The sequence below is a fragment of the Euprymna scolopes genome, chromosome 29 (assembly GCF_053919585.1).
Source record: "Euprymna scolopes isolate OS-2025 chromosome 29, ASM5391958v1, whole genome shotgun sequence".
Taxonomy (NCBI): domain Eukaryota; kingdom Metazoa; phylum Mollusca; class Cephalopoda; order Sepiida; family Sepiolidae; genus Euprymna; species Euprymna scolopes.
In genome coordinates this window covers 79,196,453-79,220,184 of record NC_136510.1, presented here as the reverse complement: position 1 = coordinate 79,220,184, position 23,732 = coordinate 79,196,453, and the positions used below count along the sequence as shown (strand labels likewise).

The 23,732-nt window shown below is 33.8% G+C and overlaps 1 protein-coding gene across 4 annotated transcripts in view; it reads right to left on the bottom strand.

Annotated features, from left to right (window-relative positions):
- Nucleotides 1–23,732, bottom strand: part of LOC145252739 (uncharacterized) — a 304,712-nt gene that overhangs the window by 60,993 nt on the left and 219,987 nt on the right. For all 4 annotated transcript variants that reach the window (XM_080112609.1, XM_080112607.1, XM_080112608.1 and 1 more), the window contains exons 5-10: nucleotides 19,579–19,709; nucleotides 17,196–17,318; nucleotides 13,836–14,077; nucleotides 8,016–8,609; nucleotides 3,641–3,686; nucleotides 2,092–2,248 (exon numbers count right to left, since the gene is read on the bottom strand). In XM_080112609.1, coding sequence (XP_079968735.1) covers nucleotides 2,092–2,248; nucleotides 3,641–3,686; nucleotides 8,016–8,609; nucleotides 13,836–14,077; nucleotides 17,196–17,318; nucleotides 19,579–19,709 — 1,293 coding nt within the window. The remainder of the gene's footprint in view (nucleotides 1–2,091; nucleotides 2,249–3,640; nucleotides 3,687–8,015; nucleotides 8,610–13,835; nucleotides 14,078–17,195; nucleotides 17,319–19,578; nucleotides 19,710–23,732) is intronic.

Below are 23,732 nucleotides of genomic sequence, written 5' to 3'. Positions count from 1 at the left end.
ATATATATATATATATATATATATATATATATATATATATATATATATATATATATGACATAGGAAATGGCTGGACCAGTTGACTTCCAAAGAATGAATAATTTTTTTTCTAAATTTTAGATATTATTCATCTAGAAAACGTCCATCAAGAATATCACAACTTTGTGGGTGTTTGTATAGTACTTTTTGACTTTTAGCGAGACATACACACAAAGACAACTGGCCTTAATATAATAGACTAGCAGGATACCCAGCGTTGCCCGGGTGTGTGGAGGTTTAGTAAGGACCCCGGGGGTGGTATTAAAAGGTGTTTAAAATGTTATAGAGCGGGGTTCTCTGGCGTTGCTTGGGTCGAGTAAGAAACGCCAGAGGAGGGAAATTAAAAATAAATTAATAGGAGGAGGCGAAACAACAGTAGACAGTTTGGGTGGAGCGAAAACAAAGTAGTAGTAGGCAGGCGGGCTTGAACCTGTAACGCAAAGGAAGAAAGAAAAAAAAACCTGACGTCTTTGCCGATGTCTCCTCAGTCCGACCGGAAATTAGGAACGTTGAAATTAAGTGAACTCAATCCAATCGATACGATGATTTGCACAAATGGCGACGCAAAAAAAAAACGACCCCTCCTTATACAAAACTGTCCAGTTTAGGATGAAGGAATTAATGTTTTGGGTCAATTTTTCGATATTTGTCGTCCGAAAGGTCGAACTTTAAAAGGATACCAATCTCGTAGGGATCCGTCGCGTGTGTCGGAAGATTTTGCGAGACATACGAACACGCACACACACACACACACACACACACACACACACACACACACACACACACACACACACACACACACACACACACACGCACACACACACGCACACACACACACACATTTTGCCCTTTATCTATATATATAAAAGTGAAAGTGTCTCTGTGTGTGTACATTTCCCTACGCATTAACTCTATCTATTTTTAGTCTACAGATTCAAATTTGATATACAGGGTACTGAGATTTGGGAAAATCGATGTGATCGGCTTTTGGCCAGAAATTTGGCGATTAAGTGGTTACAGTTCAACGATTTGACCTTTGAGAACTCTACCAAACTCCTCCGACAATTTTGGGTCTACGCACTTGAAATTTTAGATATAGGTTCCTTGGACATGGATCTAACTTAATAACCTGATTTGAGCCCAAAACAATAAAGTTTAAGGGGTCATAATAGGGGTCAAAGTTAAAAAATTACCTCTGCGGTCTCTTCTAGTTTACTCAGACAATCTCTGGTCTAAATATTTGAAATTTTACATAAAAGGTATTCAGAGAAAGGGCAAGCTTTTTTATCAGTTTGGGTCGAAATTTTTTAGTTACCAATATATAAATGTATGTATGTATGTATGTCTGTTTGCATGTCTGCCTTAAACTTTCAATAGAGGCGACGGATTTTACCAAGATCAGTATCGTTTTAAAGTTCGACCTTTCATACAACAAATATCGAAAAATTGGCTAAAAACATTAATATCTTCCCCTTCAACTAGGCACTTTTCTACAGGGGGGGGGGGGTTCACTTTTTTGCCGATATTTTTGAAAGTTAGCCTTAATGTTAAAAAATGTTGCTTCCGGTTTGGCGGTGGTCGTAACAGCATAAACGTTAGGTTTTACCCCGTTCTTTTCCTCCTTTGCGATAAGGGTTCGAGACTGCCTTCCTACTACCACTTTTTTTTTGCTTAACATACACATCCAAACACCCGGGCAACGCCGGGCTGAAATGCTAGCATATATAAAAGATAACACAAACAAAATTCTAAGGCTGACGATCAGAAATCATAATTTTTCTTAAATACAATCTAATTGAATCTTTGAAACGGTTACCTTTTATTGTTTTGCATGACGGCCATCTTATATTTAAGGCAATTAACGGAAATTTCACCAAGTAAGAAAATCACTGCGTGGAAACGTGTTAATTTTCTTTAAATACAGTTTAATTGAATTTTTTAAATGTTTTCTTTTTTCGTAATTTTTTGTATAACGGCTACCACAAATTGAGGTGTATTAAACGGAATAGTTGCCCCCTCCTTAAAAAAACAAAACAAAACAAAAAAACTCACTGTTCATTTGGCATGTTTGTTAACTCCACGTCAAGTTTCAGGTTCTCTTCTTTCATCGAAAGCTGACGAGATAAGAGTTTCGTCAAGTCGGCTTCAACTTGTTCTTTATCAATCAATGCTTCACTTCCAATCAAGAAAACCTCCATCGAATTTGACACTGGAAAATCAAATGCGATTTAAAAAAAAATAAAAATGATTAGTAAACAAGTAACACAATATGAGAACGAGTAAAAAAAAGCTTTCTTCACTACATATTCAACGTTTTGTTATTGATTTAGTGCGGTCATCTACCAACCCAAAATGCCTAGCAAGCGCGTTGTCACCGAATACAAACAACTAGTGTCATTAGCATTTACCTCCACCTAACTGGTGGAAGATGTGGCGAAAATTCGAAAGGAGGGCATTTAAAAGAAAGAGTCTTAGAGACGTGTGCATGCTGACCCACAGACAATGCCTGAGAGGTTCTGGCAGTATTCCCCAGTAACAGTGACCTAGGCAATTAACAATAAACTAACTACCAAAAGTTGTGTTTAATCTTTGTATAGGTCTTCATTTTCAATCGTATGAAAAACAGAGACGGACGAATAGACATTCATCTATTATTATTATTATTATTATTATTATTATTATTATTATTGGCTCACAAGGAGCTTTCACACGGGTTATCAAATATCTTATTGAATACAGCCAGTGTACTGGCTATTTGGTTTCACTCTTTTTTAGGGGGGGCTGTGATGCGGTAATGGGGGATGGAGGTGGGGTTAGAGAACTTATAGGTATGCAGCTTCTCGGTTCCATGTAATGCTTCATGTTTTATCTCTGTAGCAGTTTGTCTGGTCTACGCTTTTGGTTCGTCTGTGTTAGTCTCCACATTCAAGGAGTTTCCTTAATATTTTTCATTATTGTTGTTTGTATTATTATTATTATTATTATTATTATTATTATTATTATCATTATTCCTACTATTACTACAACAACAATAATAATAATAATAATAATAATAATAATAATAATGATAATAATAATTGTTGTTGTTGTTGTTGTTGTTGTCACTCAGATTCCAGAGGATGCCACAAGTCGTTCTCAAAGAGACATCTTTGATGATGGCCTGTGTGACTACTCCTAGTGAGCGTGCTATGTTCATACAATATTGATGCCTATTTACTCTTTTGTGATTTATTAATCTGATGCCGCGAAGATAAAACAAAACGACTTCATTCATTTGAAAATAAATCATTCCAAAATTAAATAAGGTTGCCCCGTTAAAAGATATATGAGTGTTTGGATTGATCCAACAAATAATAGCCGAACTTTCGTATCATAGCAATTAGAAATTTCGTATAAATAGCAATTAGAACTTATAAATTTCGTATCATAGCAATTAGAACTTTCGTATAAATAGCAATTAGAAATTGCACAATTTAGCTCGATTATTTGAGCGTTATACGGAATGAACGAAAAGAATGTTATAAGGTCATTCACACAAAAACAAAGCATTTTTTTATATAGTAAAAATCAAACAAGAAACAAAAACAAATCGTTTTCTTACCAGGTGATTTCGGAGTAGTATTTAACAGATATATTGACATGGGTATCTAAAAGAATAAATAAAACAATTAATAATCACCACACACACAAACATTGGTTTTAGTACGAAACTTGAATTATTAATCTAATGGGGTTTTGTGTCAGTATTTTTTTTTTTTAAAGAAGAATATTTTAACAATTTAAGAGCATCATCTTAATAATCATATCCGTTTTAAATGCTGGTATGTGTTGAACGGCTTTTATGAATTAATTTCCAAAGTAACCTATTTCTGGGCAGGTATTTATTTAGACGACATAACCTCAAATGTCAGATTTAAATTTAGGAAGCCATTTCTTTAGTTGAGGCAGGGTTTTATAGATCTCTTTCCCCCTCTCTCTCTCACAGACACGTTTGATCTATCTACGTACGTACACGCGCACACACACACACACACACACACACACACACACACACACACACACACACACACACGCGCGCGCGCACACAGTATGTTTATTTATACCTGTTATTGTTATTTATTAGAACTGAAATTAACATCATTAAAAATGTAGAAAACCAGTTCTAATAAATAACAATAACCAATGGATAAAGGCTAAAATGAAAAATTCGTTTGATTTGGCGATGGGTGCCAGAGATTCTGCAGAGGCATCAGATCTTGTGGGATTATTCATTCTATATACCCTCACATGCATATTCGATACTACGGATATCGGCCTATATAGAGATGACACACTAGCTATAATAAAAAACTCCAACAAAGTCAAGGGAGAAAACTTTAAGAAAATCATACACAAGGAAATGAAAAAATTAGGCCTAAAAGCAGACGTATCAGCTAACATAAAATTAACAAACTTCCTGGACGTCACGTTAAACTTAGATAAAAACACATATGAACCATACTTAAAAGATAACGCTACTCCAATTTACGTAAACCCTAAGTCCAATCACCCACCATAAAATATAAAACACATTCCTAACTCGATCGTAAGTAGACTCAGTAATAACTCAAGCGATGAAAATGCATTTAACAGGTCAACCAATATCTACGAAACAGCCCTAAAAATAGTGGATACAAAAATATCGATATAAATATAAGCAACAAAACACCAACAACTATAATAAAATTAAAAATAGAAGAAAAAGAACTATAATTTGGTATACGGCCCCATACATTCAAATGTTAAAAATAAAATTTGGCAAGAAATTTCTAGATCTTATTGAAAAACACTTTCCCGCAACCAACCCCTTACACAAAATCTTCAATAAAAATACCTTAAAGTTATCCTACAGTTGTTGCAAAAATTTAGAGATGATAATTAAAGCACATAATAACAAAATACTAAATAAAAACAATGTAAACAACAACAAAATAAACAATAAAAAAGTAGACACCATGACAAAAATGAAACCAACTCTAGCAGAAATAATAATAATAATAATAATAATAATAATAATAATAATAATAATAATAATAATAATAATAATAAACCAACCCCGGACAAGAGCAACCATACTATAAATAAAACTACTAATAACGAACAAGATAAATGCAACTGTAGACACCGCATACTTTGCCCAGTTCAAAATTAATGTCTAACAAAAAGCGTAGTTTATCAGGCAATAATATTTGCGAAAGAAAACCCGAATAGCAAGAAATATTACGTAGGCATGACTTCCTTAGATTTCAAAACCCGATACTATGACCACAAAAGTACATTCAACATAAAACACACCGTATAAAAACAACACTAGCAAATAAATATTGGGAACTCAAAGAAAGCGGACATTCGCCGGTAGTCGAATGGAAAATAATAAGACAAGCTAGCACGTGTAGGGACCTAGACGACCCATGTAAATTATGCCTTCATGAAAAATGTGCTATCCTGTACTTTAAAGAACCTCAAAATCTATTAAACTGTAGAAGAGAAATAGCAAATAACTGTGTTCACAAAATAATACTTACTCTAGGATAGCGACACAAAATAGCTTTAAAACTAAGAAAAACAATAGAAAATAAACAAATAAATAAATTAAATAAACATGAATATGCATAAACGATCACACATATATGTATGTGTATATATACCTATATATATGTGCATATATGTATGTACACATATGTATATTTATATATCTTCTATATATATAAAAGCCAAACGTCTGTGTGTATGTATGTATGTTTGTTTGTAACGCTAAAACTTTTGAAAGACGGAACTAAACTTGACAAATTTGTTAACATATCGAAGCCCCATCACCCGGATGACAAATATCGAAATTTCACGTCAAACGGACCACTAGAAGTTGGTCAACTGATCAGTTATCTTCGAGGGGGGCCCCAAAAAAACCTGTCATTATCTATATATATAAAAGACAAATGTTTGTTTGTAACGCTAAAACTTGAGATGAAAGATTCCTCTCCCCTAAGAATAAAACATATGTTCAATATCTGCTTTTGTTTTTTCATTGTTTATACGGTCCCGAGCAACGCCGGGTAGCCCTGCTAGTATATATATAAAAAGAAAAGGTCTGCCCTAAACCACTAACCTAGTTCTAAAACAGATCCTTTGTTCGATAAAATGCATGCCCATTAGCTGATAGGAAGGGGTGCGGTGGATACTAGAAAGCTGATTGGCTAACTAAAATCCTCAACAGAAGAGGACCATATAAAAACGAGAAACAACCACAGAATTCGCGCATAGACCTGACGAATCCTAGAGTGGATGAAACGCCGAATATTCAGTGTAGCTTAATCGCCATATATATTTTATAAATTACAATATATATATATATATATATATATATATATATATATATATATATATATATGCCATATATATTTTCATAACTTACTACCTAGCTCTACGTATGTATCGAGCACTGTTGAAGTAAATACTGAAAATTTACGCATAAAATGATATCTATGAAGAATTTATTCTTCAAGCTCTTTGTATCTTTAGTCGCTAGTTTGTAGAGTTGGTTTGGTTGTTTTATAGCGGATTTCTTTTTATCGTTTTTGTTCCTTGTCCTGCAAAACATGAATGAGTTTTGCAATGAGAGAAGGAAAAGGGTTAGAGTATTAATGTTTGATACATTTTATGTACGGAAAGTGGTGGAGGTGGAATGAGAAAATGGAAAAGTGGGAAAAGATGGGTTGTTGTTTTTGGTTCTGCTTTTTTTAAAAATCGTTTTTGTTCCCTGTCCTGCAGAACATGAATGAGTTTTGCAATGGGAGGAGGAAAAGGCTTGCAGCATTAACGTTTGGTACTTTTTAAATTAGGAAACCAGCCAGGAAGTGGGGGGAGATAGAAAGAGAAAGAGGAAATTTGGAAGAAGAAAAAGGTGGGTTGTTGCTTTTGTTTTTGTGTGTTTGCAGAACATAATTAAGTTTTGCAAAAAGAAGTAGAAAAACAAAAATCATGTTCGGTGTATTTCGTCCCAGGAAGCCAATATCTTCAGATAGCCTGATCTGGTAGCACCAGATTTTAATTGGATGGGGCTATTTAAAATGAAATCGAATGGAACAACATAAAAACATCCATTGCACCTTTACCAGTTATTTGTGTTTAATTTTGCTTCCATAGTTACCAATTGTCAAGTTCCAAAGCCACTCGAGAAAAAGAGTTTATGAGTGTCAGTTATTCCGTGACACAACACCGTGATGATGGGTAGTGATGAAAATTGGGTAGAATCTAATTATTAAAGATGTCTAAACATGAACTTGTTTACATTCCAGAAATTTCTAAGAAAAAAAAACTGCTCATAGAATTTTTAGTTTTAGACATAGATAGGCAGTAAAGGATATTCTTGACAGTAATTGTAGCTAGACGAGTGTTTGTTGTGAATGTTTGGCAGAGGAACCATAGATTGAAGCTCAGTCGAGTACATGTCGTGAAAATAACGATAGAGCGTGGCAGTTAAAAATAAAATAGCAGAAAACCTATTGCATATCAGACAAAAAATATTTGTGTACACCAAAGAAATTACGAGAAAATATCAAGTTAAATTTTCATACAAAACAAGATTAATTTGCTATTCTGAGTCAAACGAACCCCGAATCACAAGACTGCATGGCGCCTTCATTTTAGAAGAAGCGGGAAAATCTACGACGTCATCAAGTAGACAGTTTCTCTTTTATCACGAACTTTTGCAACAGCTGTTATCAAAACGAAAAGACAATGACGGCGACTGAAAGAAAGTGAAAACGTATACTGCTACTGCTACTACTACTACTACTACTACTACTACTTGTTATCTATACAACAAAGCCAGCGGTTCATATAATAAACTTCGAATTGGCCTAATTTAATACTACAATATAATACGGGATCATATAGATACTATTTTCTATGACACATATCTATTATAGATTACTTACCTCGCACGCGTTCCCTGTCCATTGGCTTGTACAGGCGCAGGTAAAACCTCCTTCATTCTCACTATTCACATCACCCATGAAGCAAGAGCCATTATTCGCGCAATGGTTTTCGTCACAGGGTGTCATCTCCGTTTCGCAGTAGACTCCTGTCCAGCCGACCGGACAAAGACAAGTAAACGAGGCGAGGTTGTCAATGCAGGTGGCGTTTTCGTGGCACTGGCTGTACTCGCACTCGTCCACGTCTACCTCGCAAGTCGGTCCCGTCCAACCGTCCATGCACTGGCACTTGTATTCATTGATGAAGTCCAGGCAGATGGCGCCGTTTTTACAGCGGCCTCTGGCGCACTCGTTGATGTTCTCCTCGCAATTTTTGCCCTCGAAGCCCGGGAGACACTCGCACTGGTAACTGCCCACAGTATCCACGCAGGTTGAATTATGCTTGCAAGGAATCTCGTCTAGCTCGCATTCGTCGATCTGTATTTCGCATAAGGATCCTGTCCAGCCGGGGTCACATACGCACGTGAAGCCGGCTACCAAGTCCAGACATTTCCCGCTACCGTTGCAAGGGTTGCTGGCACAATCGTTAATGTTCACCTGTGAGTATAGAATTATTAAGGATAAAATGGATAAAACGTTAATGTGCTGACTCTGGGATAAGTAATTATTTTATTTAATCTACCATATTTATTTCGTTTGAATGTAGATACATAAAGTGTTGTGAATAAAACTCATATTGGATTCTTTAGACTACTATTTACATTCAGGCGTATCTTGTCGGACTCGGGAATCTTCGCAAGGACCAGGGTCGTAGTAATTAAAATACTTGCTAAAATCCAATTATAAAAGTGACACAAATCTGGAGGTTTAAGATTCAATCCTCAGTGCGGGCAACACTTAAAATACAATTGCGAATTACTTAGGACTTCTACTCGGTCATGGCTATTTGGAACTCACACCCTTGACCACACACACACACACACACACACACACACACACACACACACACACACACATATATATATATATATCCTTACTATTTCAAAAGTTGATAATCGTAGTCAGTTATATAAACGCCTTCAGTAATCTATTAAAATATCTTGAATAATAAAATGAACCATGATAATGCAGTTGAATTTTTGTGTACACTGTTTTGTCTGAGGAATTCATTTCGTATGACGAATGTTCTTCTGGTTATATACATGACTAGCAGGGAAATCCGACGTTGCCCGAGATTGAATAAAGATGAACGAATGTTCCACACTTTCAATGCTTTTATTGCCATCGAAATCGGTGAAACGTCCATCTTTAAATCAAATCGATTCATTACTTCCTGTAGTCGAGAATCTACTGAAGAGCACCGGGAAGAAGCTCACATGCCCCCCCACAGTGACTTAGTATACAATGTAGCCTACATTGCATTGTAGAGAACATACAGTTGATTTTCTCAAATTATTTTTTATATATGATGACCTGAATTTATGCTTAAAATGCAACAATCAAGTATCAAAGCATGGTCCGATTGTGCTCTAAACAGAAACATTTATTTAGAACGCGCTCCAGTATTATCAAAGAACTGATTGTTGATTTTATACGCCGGATCTTTCTTTTGCGGCGATTAAACTTTTCAAATGCACTTGTATGTTAGTCTTTATAAAAATGTTAACTTTGGTCAAAATCGAACTATTCCTTCTTTAATCGTATTTTTTCGATTATCGATTTTCGATACTTATCTGAGATATTCCGATACAAAACCTATCTAAGATTACTCTCCCAGGTCCAGCCGTTTTGGAGTCCATAGGGAACAAACTCACATACATACATACATACATACATACATATATAAAATGGCTTCCTTCAGTTTTGACAGTCTATGGATACCCACGGTAAGTGTGCCTGGTCGTGAAATTTTTGTGGCAAGAGTTGCGCATTCTTCAACCACACCTCTCCTGAGTCGACATTATTGAATACCAGTGGTAAGTGGAGGTTCAGAACGACTGGAAACAATGCCGAGATAAACGGAAAGGTCGTACAGTGCCTAGAATTCCCAAATAGTCACCTATCTTGTACTAGCCAGGCCCAACGTTGCTTAACTTCGGTGATTTGAAAGAGAACCGGTGTAAATACATACATACATACACGCATAAAGTTCCTTTTATATATAAGTCGAGATATCATTGTTATTTGAAACACATTCTCGCAGATATTCTCGGAGGCAATTACATAGATTACACCATGCAACACTCAAAGAAATGCAGGACATCTGTGGCTATTTTCATATGTAAAAATGACATTGAAAATACATTTCTGGCCTTCTTTTTATCACAATAGGTACAGTTTTTTTTTAATTGTCACTTTAGAGATTTTTGCGAAGAATCTTAGTGATATGAGTGATGAACATAGCGAGATTTTCCATCGGGATATTTTAAAGGAAACTAGAAACCTGGAATGTTCGCAGACTATTACTGGAATAAAAAAAAATGGAGGATGATACTCAAAACAAAATGGTTAAAAAGACAAATGTTGCTTAAACAGACAATTCTGTGTTTTTCATTTATAACCAATAATAATAATTAATAATCAGTATGAGTATTAGATTAAAGGCTAGATAAAGGATTAGATTAAAGGCGAGATAAAGTATTAGATTAAAGGCCAGATTAAGTATTAGATTAAACGCCAGATTTAGTATTAAATCAAAGGCCAGATTAAGTATTATATTAAAGGCCAGATTAAGTATTAGATTAAACGCCACATTTAGTATTAGATTAAACGCCAGATTAAGTATTAGATTAAACGCCAGATTTAGTATTAGATAATCTAATAGAAAAACGCCTGGATTAAGAATTAGAGTAAAGGCCAGATTAAGTATTAGATTAAAGGCCAGATAAAGTATTAGAGTAAAGGCCAGATTAATTATTGTATTAAAGGCCAGATTAATTATTGTATTAAAGGCCAGACTAATATTAGATTAAAGACCAGATTAAGTATTAGATTAAAGGCCAGATTAAGTATTAGATTAAAGGCCAGATTAACTATTAGATTAAAGGCCAGATTAAGTATTAGATTAAAGGCAAGATTAAGTATTAGAGTAAAGGTCAGATTAATTATTGTATAAAGGCCAGACTAAGTATTGGATTACAGACCAGATTTACAGGCTAGATAAACTATTAGATTAACCGCCGGATAAAGAATTAGAGTAAAGGCTAGATTAAGTGTTAGATTAAAGGCTACGTAGATAAAGTATTTGATTAAAGGCCAGACTAAGTATTAGATTAAAGGAAAAATTAAGTATTAGAGTAAAGGCCAGATTAATTATTGTATTAAAGGCTAGACTAAGTATTAGATTAAAGACCAGATTAAGTATTAGAATAAAGGTCAGATTAAGTATTAGAGTAAAGGTCAGATTAAGTATTAGATTAAAGGCCAGATTAAGTATTAGAATAAAGGTCAGATTAAGTATTAGAGTAAAGGTCAGATTAAGTGTTAGATTAAAGGCTACGTAGATAAAGTATTTGATTAAAGGCCAGACTAAGTATAAGATTAAAGGACAAATTAAGTATTAGAGTAAAGGTCAGACTAATTATTGTATAAAGGCCAGACTAAGTATTGGATTACAGACCAGATTTACAGGCTAGATAAACTATTAGAACCACCGCCGGATAAAGAATTAGAGTAAGGCTAGATTAAGTGTTAGATTAAAGGCTACGTAGATAAAGTATTTGATTAAAGGCCAGACTAAGTATTAGATTAAAGGACAAATTAAGTATTAGAGTAAAGGCCAGATTAATTATTGTATTAAAGGCTAGACTAAGTATTAGATTAAAGACCAGATTAAGTATTAGAATAAAGGTCAGATTAAGTATTAGAGTAAAGGTCAGATTAAGTATTAGATTAAAGGCCAGACAAAGTATTAGAGTAAAGGCCAGATTAAGTATTAGATTAAAGGCCAGATTAAGTATTAAAGGCCAGATTAAGTATTAGATAAAGGCTAGATTAGATTAAAGGACAGATACTATTAGATTAAACACCAGATTAAATATTAGAGTAAAGGCCAGATTAAGTATTAGAGTAAAGGCCAGATTAAGTATTACATTAAAAGCCAGATTAAGTATTATATTAAAGGCCAGATTAAGTATTAGAGTAAAGACCAGATTAAGTATTAGAGTAAAGGCCAGATTTAGTATTGGATTAAAGACTAGATTAAGTATTTGAGTAAAGGCCAGATTAAGTATTAGAGAAAAGGCCAGATTAAGTATTAGAGTAAAGGCCAGATTAAATATTATATTAAAGGCCAGATTAAGTATTAGTGTAAAGGCCAGATTAAGTATTAGAGTAAAGGCCAGATTAAGTATTAGAGTAAATGCCAGATTAAGTACTAGAGTAAATGCCAGATTAAGTATTATATTAAAGACCAGATTAAGTATTAGAGTAAAGGCCAGATTTAGTATTAGAGTAAAGGCCAGATTAAGTATTGGATTAAAGACTAGATTAAGTATTAGAGTAAAGGCCAGATTAAGTATTAGAGTAAATGCCAGATTAAGTATTAGAGTAAAGGCCAGATTAAGTATTATATTAAAGGCCAGATTAAGTATTAGAGTAAAGGCCAGATTAAGTATTAGAGTAAAGGCCAGATTAAGTATTAGAGTAAAGGCCAGATTAAGTATTAGAGTAAAGGCCAGATTAAGTATTAGAGTAAAGGCCAGATTTAGTATTAGAGTAAATGACAGATTAAGTATTACAGTAAAGGCCAGAATAAGTATTAGAGTAAAGGCCAGATTAAGTATTAGAGTAAAGGCCAGATTAAGTATTATATTAAAGACCAGATTAAGTATTAGAGTAAAGGCCAGATTAAGTATTGGATTAAAGACTAGATTAAGTATTAGAGTAAAGGCCAGATTAAGTATTAGAGTAAATGCCAGATTAAGTATTAGAGTAAATGCCAGATTCAGTATTATATTAAAGGCCAGATTAAGTATTAGAGTAAAGGCCAGATTTAGTATTAGAGTAAAGGCCAGATTAAGTATTAGAGTAAAGGCCAGATTAAGTATTAGAGTAAAGGCCAGATTAAGTATTAGAGTAAAGGCCAGATTAAGTATTAGAGTAAATGCCAGATTAAGTATTACAGTAAAGGCCAGAATAAGTATTAGAGTAAAGGCCAGATTAAGTATTAGATTAAAGGCCAGATTAAGTATTATATTAAAGGCCAGATTAAGTATTAGAGTAAAGGCCAGATTAAGTATTAGAGTAAAGGCCAGATTTAGTATTAGATTAAAGGCCAGATTAAGTATTATATTAAAGGCTAGATTAAGTATTAGAGTAAAGGCCAGAATTAGTATTAGAGTAAAGGCCAGATTAAGTATTAGATTAAAGGTCAGATTAAGTACAAGGATATTTTTCTTACACAGAAATAGCATGTACTTTTAACATGAAATTTGTTGAACAGTGTTATTAGACATAGGAACATGAAATTTGTTTTACAGTACTATTTAAGAAACTATTACTTCAATGTATACCTGCCCCACGGTGATCTTCCTATTACTTATTATGGAACTGCACATTATTATTAAGCAACGTTAAGCCAGGTCACTATTAACATGGTTGACCATTTTGGAATACCAGGTTCTGCATGTGCTTTCTGCTTATCTCCTCATTGTTTCTAATCATCTTGGGTTCTCCTTGCACTAACGATTTAGGAGATGTGTGATTGGAGATTGTGTAACCCTTGCTTCACGATACTACGCTCAGCCAACTTTGCAGGGGGGTATCTATTGTCTCTCCTGACTGAATGAAGGCCAAGAACATTATTCTTAACCAGAATCTTACCATGCAATCATCCCCTGTCCATCCTTCGGCGCAGTTACAAATATATCCAAGATGGAGATCGACGCAAGTGGCGTTGTGATGACAGGGTAGGTCCGAGCATTCGTTGACGCTTCGTTGGCACGTGGGTCCGGTCCATCCATTTGGACATTGGCAATTGTAGCGGGCTAAGCCATCCGTACATGTCCCGTTATTAGAACACGGCATTGACAAGCATTCATCGATTTCCATTTCGCAATGGCGGCCTGCAATAGAGAAAAAAAATCTATTTTTATCTTCATAAAGTTAGGTGTGTTTATAAGTTTATATGTAAGGAGTCCAAATGTGGGCTACGTTTAGTCACTTCACTTTTATGAAAATGGAATAAAAAGGTAAAATAATTAGATACCTCTGATTTTTGTGAAATTTTAACAATAGGTATTACATATCAATTAATAAACATTCCCAAATTTCGGTTTCTTTCGCATATGAACTGATTAAAATTTAATAATTAAAAATAAACTAAGATGAATGTACAAAATGGATAACGAATTTTATCAATTTTGACTCAGTTTTGACCCCTTAAAATCTATTTCAACCAGCTAAAGGCATAAAGAGTTCGTCCTATCCCCTCCTAAATTTTGCTTGTATTCCATTATTCAATAAATGATCCTCTCTATATCTATCAATATATAGATTTGTGACTTTTCATACTATAGTTGTCCTATTATATATATATATATATATATATATATATATATATATATATATATATAATAGGACAACAATAGTATGAAAAGTCACAAATCTATATATTGATAGATATAGAGGGGATATATATATATTCTTTAATATTTATAATTTACTTTAATTTTACCATTTTGGATCATTTTGATAAATTCAATTGTAATTTTCATTATATATATATATATATATATATATATATATATATATATATATATGTACACATATACATACATACATATATATACATATATATACATACATATATATACATATATATACACATATATATACGTATATATACATATATATATATACATATATATACATATATACACATATATACACACATATATATACACATATATATACACATATATATATATATGGAAAACAATAACCTCAGAGTATATATATATATATATATATATATATATATATATATATAGTAATCCACATACATTACTTTCGCTGTTTCACAGCTCATCAGTGCGGCTAGACAGGCAACTGTCTCAAGTCAGGATCGAAACCCGACCGCCTAGACGACAGTCATTGCTTCTCCCTATTACGCTATACGGCTGCTGTTCTGTGGGTAATGGATTAACGATGCTTTGACATCGTCCAAATGTCTCCGCTCGATTTGTTTACACAAAGAGCGTCGCTTAACACACTAATGGCAGTTTGTATATCACTTCCCAATATGCTCAACCCAAGATAGGGAGCATTACATATACATATCGAGAGAGAGAGACAGAGAGAGACAGAGAGAGAGAGAGAGAGAGAGAGAAGGGAGAAAGAGGGAGAAATTCCTGAGTTCAATAATTCAATAAGATACACCTGAAGAAGGTAGGATATCACATCGGTTGAAACTTTGTAAAAAATAACACGTATAATGAGAACCACAGTCTGAAGACTCTAAATGATACATGTTATGAATTCTCATCTAAAAAAAATATCGGAAACGCCTCCAATATTTATGAATTTCCCGAGATTCTGCTTCATTCCTTAATAAAATTATTATTTTAGATAACTTTCTAAAAGATAATGGGTTTTCGTCATATTGAATTTTTATACATAAATGTAGGTAGGGGCAATTTAATGGCTACTTCCGTAGGGGGGGGGGCATGGTTTGTAACTTTAACTTTAAAATTTTCGAGTACTTTTTTATTGTATTTGAAAGATTATAGTTTAAAGTTAATTTCTCAAAGAAAAAAAAAGTGTGTGAAATAAAAAGTATATGGAATAATTTTATCTCAAATCTGAAAAACCCTAGATTTCACGTAAAAATTCATTATGACAAAAATCGCGTTTACATTTTTCTGGCAAGGAAAATATAAGCTTTGTGGAATTATTTCCAAGCTAAGTATTAAGTTAAAATCTTAAGATAATGAATTAATACAATAAATGTACTAAACTTTTGCAAAAAAAAAAAAAGTAATAATTATCCAAAATTTATCATTGGTAGGAACGAGACTTGTTTATCGTATCCCCCCCCCCCCAAAAGAAACTATGGCGGCAATATTCAAAAATGTATGGAAGGACAAATTAGACATAATTTATGTCTTTACTTAACATTATTCTGCCATACCGAGCAATTTTTTTTTCTTTCTTTTTTTTTTTTGAGTCGCAGACCCTCCTTTTAAGAAGGAAGAAAAGTTAATTAAATTCATTAATTATACTACTGACAATTTATTCTTTGAAAAAAAGTTAGCACCATTATTTATTAATACAGAATTACAATTGGTTAAGAAAAAAATTATAATCATTTAAAAAAATGACACACTAAAAAATACAGACTTACGTTAAAATTTATCATAATCTTCACGTGAAATTTAAAGTTCATAAACACAAACAGGCGGGTAGTTGAAAAGAGGAGGAGGTGGGCGAAACAGACTTGTTTTCTTTTCAACTCTGCACATCCGTACTTACCGACATAGAACGTTCGTAAAATTTTTGCCATTTTTTAATTAAATTATTTTTCTATGTTCCTGTTTTTCGATTTAACTTTTTACTTTATTTTCCAAGATTATATAAACATTATTTTACGTTAATAATTATACGTTCTTGCGTGCAATGGAAATATTAGAACCTTACATGTAAAGATTACGTTAAAAATGTAAGCGTAAAAAAAGTAGAAATAATTTTTGCAATTATAATTTTTTTTTGTATGAAAATATTAAATAAACAATGCTTAATTCAATAATATTGGTAGTTCGGGAAATTAATTTTTCTTCGAGTTATATCGATTTCATTAATACGGATTTCAGGGGCTTTTTTCATAATTTCCTGTAAAAGTTATTTTATTTTCATTTAATTGTTACAAATTACGATGCTTTATTTACATAAACAAAGCAAAAATAAATTCTTGCGTTTTTTATTTACTACTGAGAACCATAACTTTAGTAAAGGTATTTTTTGTTTAAACAAAATAATACATTTTCACTAAGATTTAAATAAAAATAATTAGTTTATTATATCCCGCGATCATTATTTGATAGATATTGAAAATTTCATTAAAATCGGTTGATTTCCTGATTTTTGGTGAATTTTTAAGTAAAGGGAGGGTCAAACTGTTTATACATTTTCAGCATCGGCATTCATTTTGCCCGTACCTACATAAAAGAGAACACGTTTCCATACCTGAATAGCCTCTGTCGCATTGACACGTGTAATCAAGATGCTGGTCGTAGCAGGTACCATTGTTTTCACAGACCACCGATTTGCAGTCGTCGACACTAGCATTGCAGCTTGCTCCCATCCAACCTTAAAAAGATGTAAAATAAACAATCGTTAATTCTATATATATATATATATATATATATATATATATATATATATATATATATATATATATGTGTGTGTGTGTGTGTGTGTGTGTGTGTGTAGGATAGAAGAATATGTGTGTGTGTGTGTGTGTGTGTGCCTGGCAGTGTTTTAGATAAGTTTTGTATCGAAATTTATTTGATGATAATCAAAATAATCCAATGAAAGAAGGAACACGCACAATCCGAAAGGCTCAACATATAAGATCATCAGTAGATTCTTTTATATGACAAGGGCGCATTTGAAATTAATGTTTCTATTTAAAGCATAATCGAACCATCATACTTGACTTTTTCATTTTAAACTTAAGTTCAAGCCATTATCACCGCACAAGGCCAGGCGTATGAAACCAACAGTAGGTTCTTTAATATGTCAGGGGGGCGTTTGAAATGTAAGTTTCTTTTTTGAGCACAACTGAAGCTTGATACTGGACTTTTGCATTTTAAACTTTAATTCGAGATATTATATATAAAAATAATTTTATAAAATCAATAGTAAGTTCTTACAGTACAATGTAAATTAAAATGTATTGTGAACTGCAGTGAGGCATGTGAGCTTTCCCGTGGTGCACCACGATGGGTCCCCAACTAGAGTAGGCAATCAATCGATTTGATTGAAAAATCTGCGATTTCTCCGATTTCGATGACAATAAAATATGGGAGGGTGAAACATTCATTGATCCTTCATTCAATCTCGGACAACGTCGGGTCTTCCTGCTACAATATATATATATATATATATATATATATATATATATATATATATATATATATATATATATATGTGTGTGTGTATATGTATATATATGCATATATATATACACACACATATATACACACATACACACACACACACACACACATATATATTACAGGGTGAAATGATAAATGTGTCGCCTTAACTAAAACAACACTATAGCTTTATTGTTAAAATTTTATTGAAAAAATCAATTCACGTTACGATTATATAGTAGAGTCGCCATCTCTTCAATGTAATCGCCTTAAGCCTCGATCACTGCCTCAATACAGGTTCGGAACTGGGAGCATGCCTTTTCTACAAGCGCTAGTAGGAGCTCGGCGAATGCTCGACGGATGGCAACGATCAGGCTGGCTACGTTTGTGATGTTCTCGACATATGGCCAAAAGAAGTAGTTCAGCGGGTTCAGGTCGGGGAGGATGGGGAGCAGTGAGAGAAGGGTACAAAGTCGTAGCACTCCTTCTGAAGTCAAACCAGGGTCTCATTGGACTTGTGGGTCGGCGCCAAGTCTTGCTGCTACACCCAGGGTCTACCAACGGCCACCCGATAGCATCACGGGATTACCATACTCTTCAGCACATCCACATACACTTGGGTGTTGACTTTCAAACTGACTTTGAAGATGTGAGATGACATGATGTGGCGCTCATTTGAAGCCATACAAAAGTCCATAACTGTGGCCGTAAAAATGTTGAACTGTCCGGATTTGTATTTTGAGGGTGCTCGTAATGGTCCTGTTGTCATAACTTAGATCGGTAGAGAGCATGAGTTATACAGCGGCGCATCTTCGATCTCGCTCGTTGAACATTGTGGCACTTCCAGACATGATAGAAGACTCCTATCGCTTTTTGGATTTGTACACAATTGGTTTACTAGTGAATGGTCTGAAAAAAAAGCAAAAAAAAAAAAAAAACTGGTTTTCATGAAACGGAAATGGAATCATGTCTTCTTTTCTAGCGCGACGATATTATCGTTCCACCCTGTACATATTGTTTGCGTATTTAAGCATTTTTCACGTTAGCAAACATTGTTATGAATAACAGAAAAATTCAATTTAATTATTATACCTTTCTTGTTTTTTTTCTTAGTTTTCTTATGATCTTTTTGTGTTTAATTAAAAAAAAGAAATAATAGCCCCATTTCCGATTCTTCGTCAAATTATCATCAGGTAAAAAAAGCAAATAAAAAAAGTAGATTTTAATAGGAAGCTGTAAAACGGGCGCTTGAAAACGGACACCGAGTAAACGTTTTTCATGCTGTTTAAGAAGAGGCGTAAATAATGTCAATTCCCTGATGTCATGAATATATATCTTCTGCCCAATTTTGAAAGGTTGATTTGAGAAGATAGTTAAACGAGCATTTACATTATCGATCTTGTCATATGTTTCCAATCGGGTGAGCACTGTTATTGTTTTAACGAAAAAGGGGGAAAACATCGGCTTACCTTCGTGACAGACTTTGGCTCCCGTGTCCAGATCGCACGAAAAGTGGTCCGTTTTCCCCGAGATGCAATAAACGTCGCAGCCTTTACCATAATAATTCGCGTCGCAGAAGACTTTCATCTCAGCGAGCATGCTGAATGGGGAAAAAGTACACCATTTGTAAGCCATCAAACCAATCATTTTTTTTAAACATATAAAGAACAACTTAATTTTGAAATTCGTATCCTAAAGTAAAAATAGTAGAACCCCGTGATACGGTGGCCCTAGAATACGTTTTTTTCAGGTTACGATGTGGAATACGATGTTTTTCCGGCATTTACCCCGCCTTACGGTGTTATTTATGATGTTATTTGATTATATACATGTGTATTATATACTACACTGTATTTTGTTACTAATTTTTTATGTGCACTGTATAAAATTTTTCTGAGGCCTCGCCATATGACGATTTCACCTTAGGATCCCAACCCCGGAACGGATTAATGCCGTACCCCGGCGTTCCACTATATCTTTAAATACTACAGGGTCGCCATATGTCCCCACCATTCACCAAAAATATGCCATCTATAGAATCTGTTAATAAAGTTCGCAATCTTTTCTGTAATCCAACCGAATCTAATATAAATAAACTTCAGTCTATGATAACCTGACTTGTCCCCCAAGTTGCACTCATAAATTACAAAAACATTTTTGTTTGATCGCTATTCAGTAATATTCCTCAATTGTGTACCCCTATGTTACTGAATACAACTGATTTGGAGTGCAGTGCTCTTGTCAGTTCAGGATTTCTTTAACAGAGATTCTCTTTGAGATAACTTTATAGATAAAAATCTGAGGGGGATTAAGATCTGATGCGTGTGAATCTTATTCAGGATCACAGCTCCTTCTAATAAGACGATCGGCAAAGTGTCCCTCTATATCATTGAAAAACAATAAATAACAAAGATATTGAATGTTCACGACTGCAATTTGGTGGACAAGTCAAGAATAAATTGAAGTATGATTGGATTACAGAACAGATTGCAAATTTTATCAACAGTTCAATAGGTTAGCATATAGATAAATGAAAAGCGGTGACATTTTTTGCATGGCTTATTGCACTTAAATATATTTTTTGTCAGTAAATTTCAATTTGAATATAGTTTGATTAAAATAGAGATGATAAATACAAGACCTTTTTTTTATTAGTCAACAATAATAATAGTTTGTCTATCCTGTTTTTTTTTACGTTCGTAGACAACTTTGAGTCTATTAAACATAGGAACGTAAAATTTGATGAAAAAGTTTCTTCTTTGTTCAAAGAGGGATTTCGAAAATTGTCTTTGGTGGAAGCTTGACACCCACACTGAACGATCATTTGTAATATTTGTAAGCATTATTAATCACTGAGGCAAATAAAAAAAATAAATAAATAAAACAAAAAAATAACAACAAACAAAAAACAATCCACGTGTGTAACAATGTTAGAGATGAATGTGTAAAACTGGGACTTTTTAAAAAATGAAAATCGCTCTAGACAAGGGATGAAGCCACTTAATATAAAGAGCTAAAATATACTACTTCAAGATAAAAAAAACTTGCCAACGATAAGTATTAGATGGAATAGATTCTGATCTAGAATATAGCAATTCTTTCCTCTTTGTCGGAAACATCTCTCATGGAATGTGAGGACTAAGCAACAAAATAAGGCGAGCGAGAGTTATACAGCTGCCAAATGATCAAAAATCCACTTTATATTTTCCTGAAACATAGCATACTAAATTTCCAAAATTCAGGGAAAGTGCACCTGCATATCATTTTACAACAATAAAACGGAGACTGTTGGACATTTCTGTTGGATATTCTTGGTGGACAAGTCAGACACAGACAGAAGTTTATTTAAACCAAATATGGTTAACTTTCAGAAATGAGTTCAAATGTTATTAACGATTTCATGACAATTGTACCTCATAATCACAAGCTTAAAATTTTTATTCTGTGGAGGACATCGGGGGTTCATTCCAGCATCATAATTTGTGCGTGCGTAACCCCTAAAGAAATCAACGGTTTTATTTTTTAACCAATTTAAATCTATTACTAATAGAGATTTAGTATATGTCTGTCTAAAGCCAAAGCATTACTAAATCTGAAGCTGAAACTATACTATTACTGTTAGTGCTCAACTCAGTTTGCAATACCATTTCATACTAAGGCATTATCTTTCAACGTTCAATTTAGGAGGAGTGCTGTCGTAATACAATCCTCCCTTAGCATTCTCTTTGACTTTTTGATTGTAGGAGTAGAGTAGCTGTAGTGGTCGATGTTTACACATTGACGTACAAACTCAAAATGCGTAAACGCGTTTGTGCGCATACACTATCCTGAATAAAAACAAATAATTATGTTTTGAACCAATGAGAAAACTTTCTGAATTTATTTGAATTAGTCTTTCTGCGAGACACCTAAATCCTTAAAAAAAAACAAATTTTTCTTCAGTAAACCCAGTTGACCCGAGTCTATGGACCGGTGTAGCTGGGCGCCCCTCTCCCGGGTGCTCATATCTGCATAATCTGTCTTTATTCACACGCTCACAAACATTAGCGAACACACACACACACACACACACACACACACACACACACACACAAACACACACACACACACACACACAATGTCTGGTTGAATCTCTTAATGTCGTCTGCTCACTAAGACAACTCATCAGTTGAAATATCTCCAATCTTTCTCACTTAACTTTTTCTAATATAAAACCAAATGAACATTGAGTCTTATGAAAAACTTTCAATCAATTTACAATTTATATAAATGAGCAGAGAAGTTTTGAATATGATTTTCATGACTCTTGAAATTCACGTCTCTCAATTAATTGATTCAGACTTCTCCAACGTCTCAGCGAATGAATCCTCTTGTTTTTACAAGAACTCTAAAATATTCACGAACATTCTATGATTTTCCTGTTGCTGTAAACTTCCATTTTAAACATACATAAAATATCTCTTTTGTGAATGTATGCTTTTTTGTTCCCCTGTCCACCCTTGTCCATTCGTCCGTTCGTCTGCCCGTACTTTTATCAATAACTATGCCTCAGAATTTTTGGAAATTTTGCACAAACATTATTAAACATGGTATAAGTAAAAAAGTAACAGAATGGATTTTCTGGGAAAACTACGCCCCCCCCCCGGATTAAAATGTCTAAAATGGACACTTTTGTGCTTATCAAAAAAATTGATGCCTTAGATTTTTATTGAACTTTCTGAAAAATTGTTACTAGCTGATTTGTATATAATTTTGTTTGTCTATGATTTGCGATAACTCTTGGGTGTGCCCAGGAGCTCTTTTAGGGCTAATAAAAACACTCCATTTTTGAGACTATTTTACCATATTTGTCCAAAATTTTCTGTGTATATCTATTTAGCAGTTTTGCATGGTGTTGAACTCAAATTTAAATATGTTAAGGCCTTAGGGATTTTGGGGCTAAATGGGGGGAGGCAAATGATGGACTTTAGTCATTTTTTTTTTTTTTTTGCATGGTGCAGAACTCAAATTTACATATGTTAAGGCATCGTTTGTTCATTTTTACCAGGATTTGACGTCCCCTGGGGACTTTTTAGGCTAAATGGGGGGGGGGCAATGTTGAACTTAGTAATTTTCTATGCCTCATAATACAAGGTTACTTCTCAATTAATTTTTTTTGTGTTTCTAAGTAGTTTTAAATGCTCTTTATTGCATCTCAAATATTCAGTTTTACGAATTGTTAGACAACAAGATGGCGGTCGGCTTGTTTTCCATGAAGAAGAATCTAGGCGGCCATTTTGTTGACTAACAACTCGTAAAAACCGAATATTTACACTGAAATAAATAGCATTTAAAACTAAAAAAAACATTCACACAATAAATAAATAAATAAATAAAAATCAGCTAGGTAGGTAAAAAGTAATTTTCATTGGCTATGTAATATTTATCTGTTGTAGATTTGATTTCTTGACCCTTTTTTCTTTCGTGCGTTGGTTTCATTGCACAATCCCCCCAAAATTGATTAAGTTTACGTGTTTGGTACTATTTGCTTGGTACTATAGTGAACGAATCTATTATGACATGTTTTCCAACTAACCATCTAGGTTCACGGTAAATCTGGTCGTATCGTTGCGCAATGTTGTGT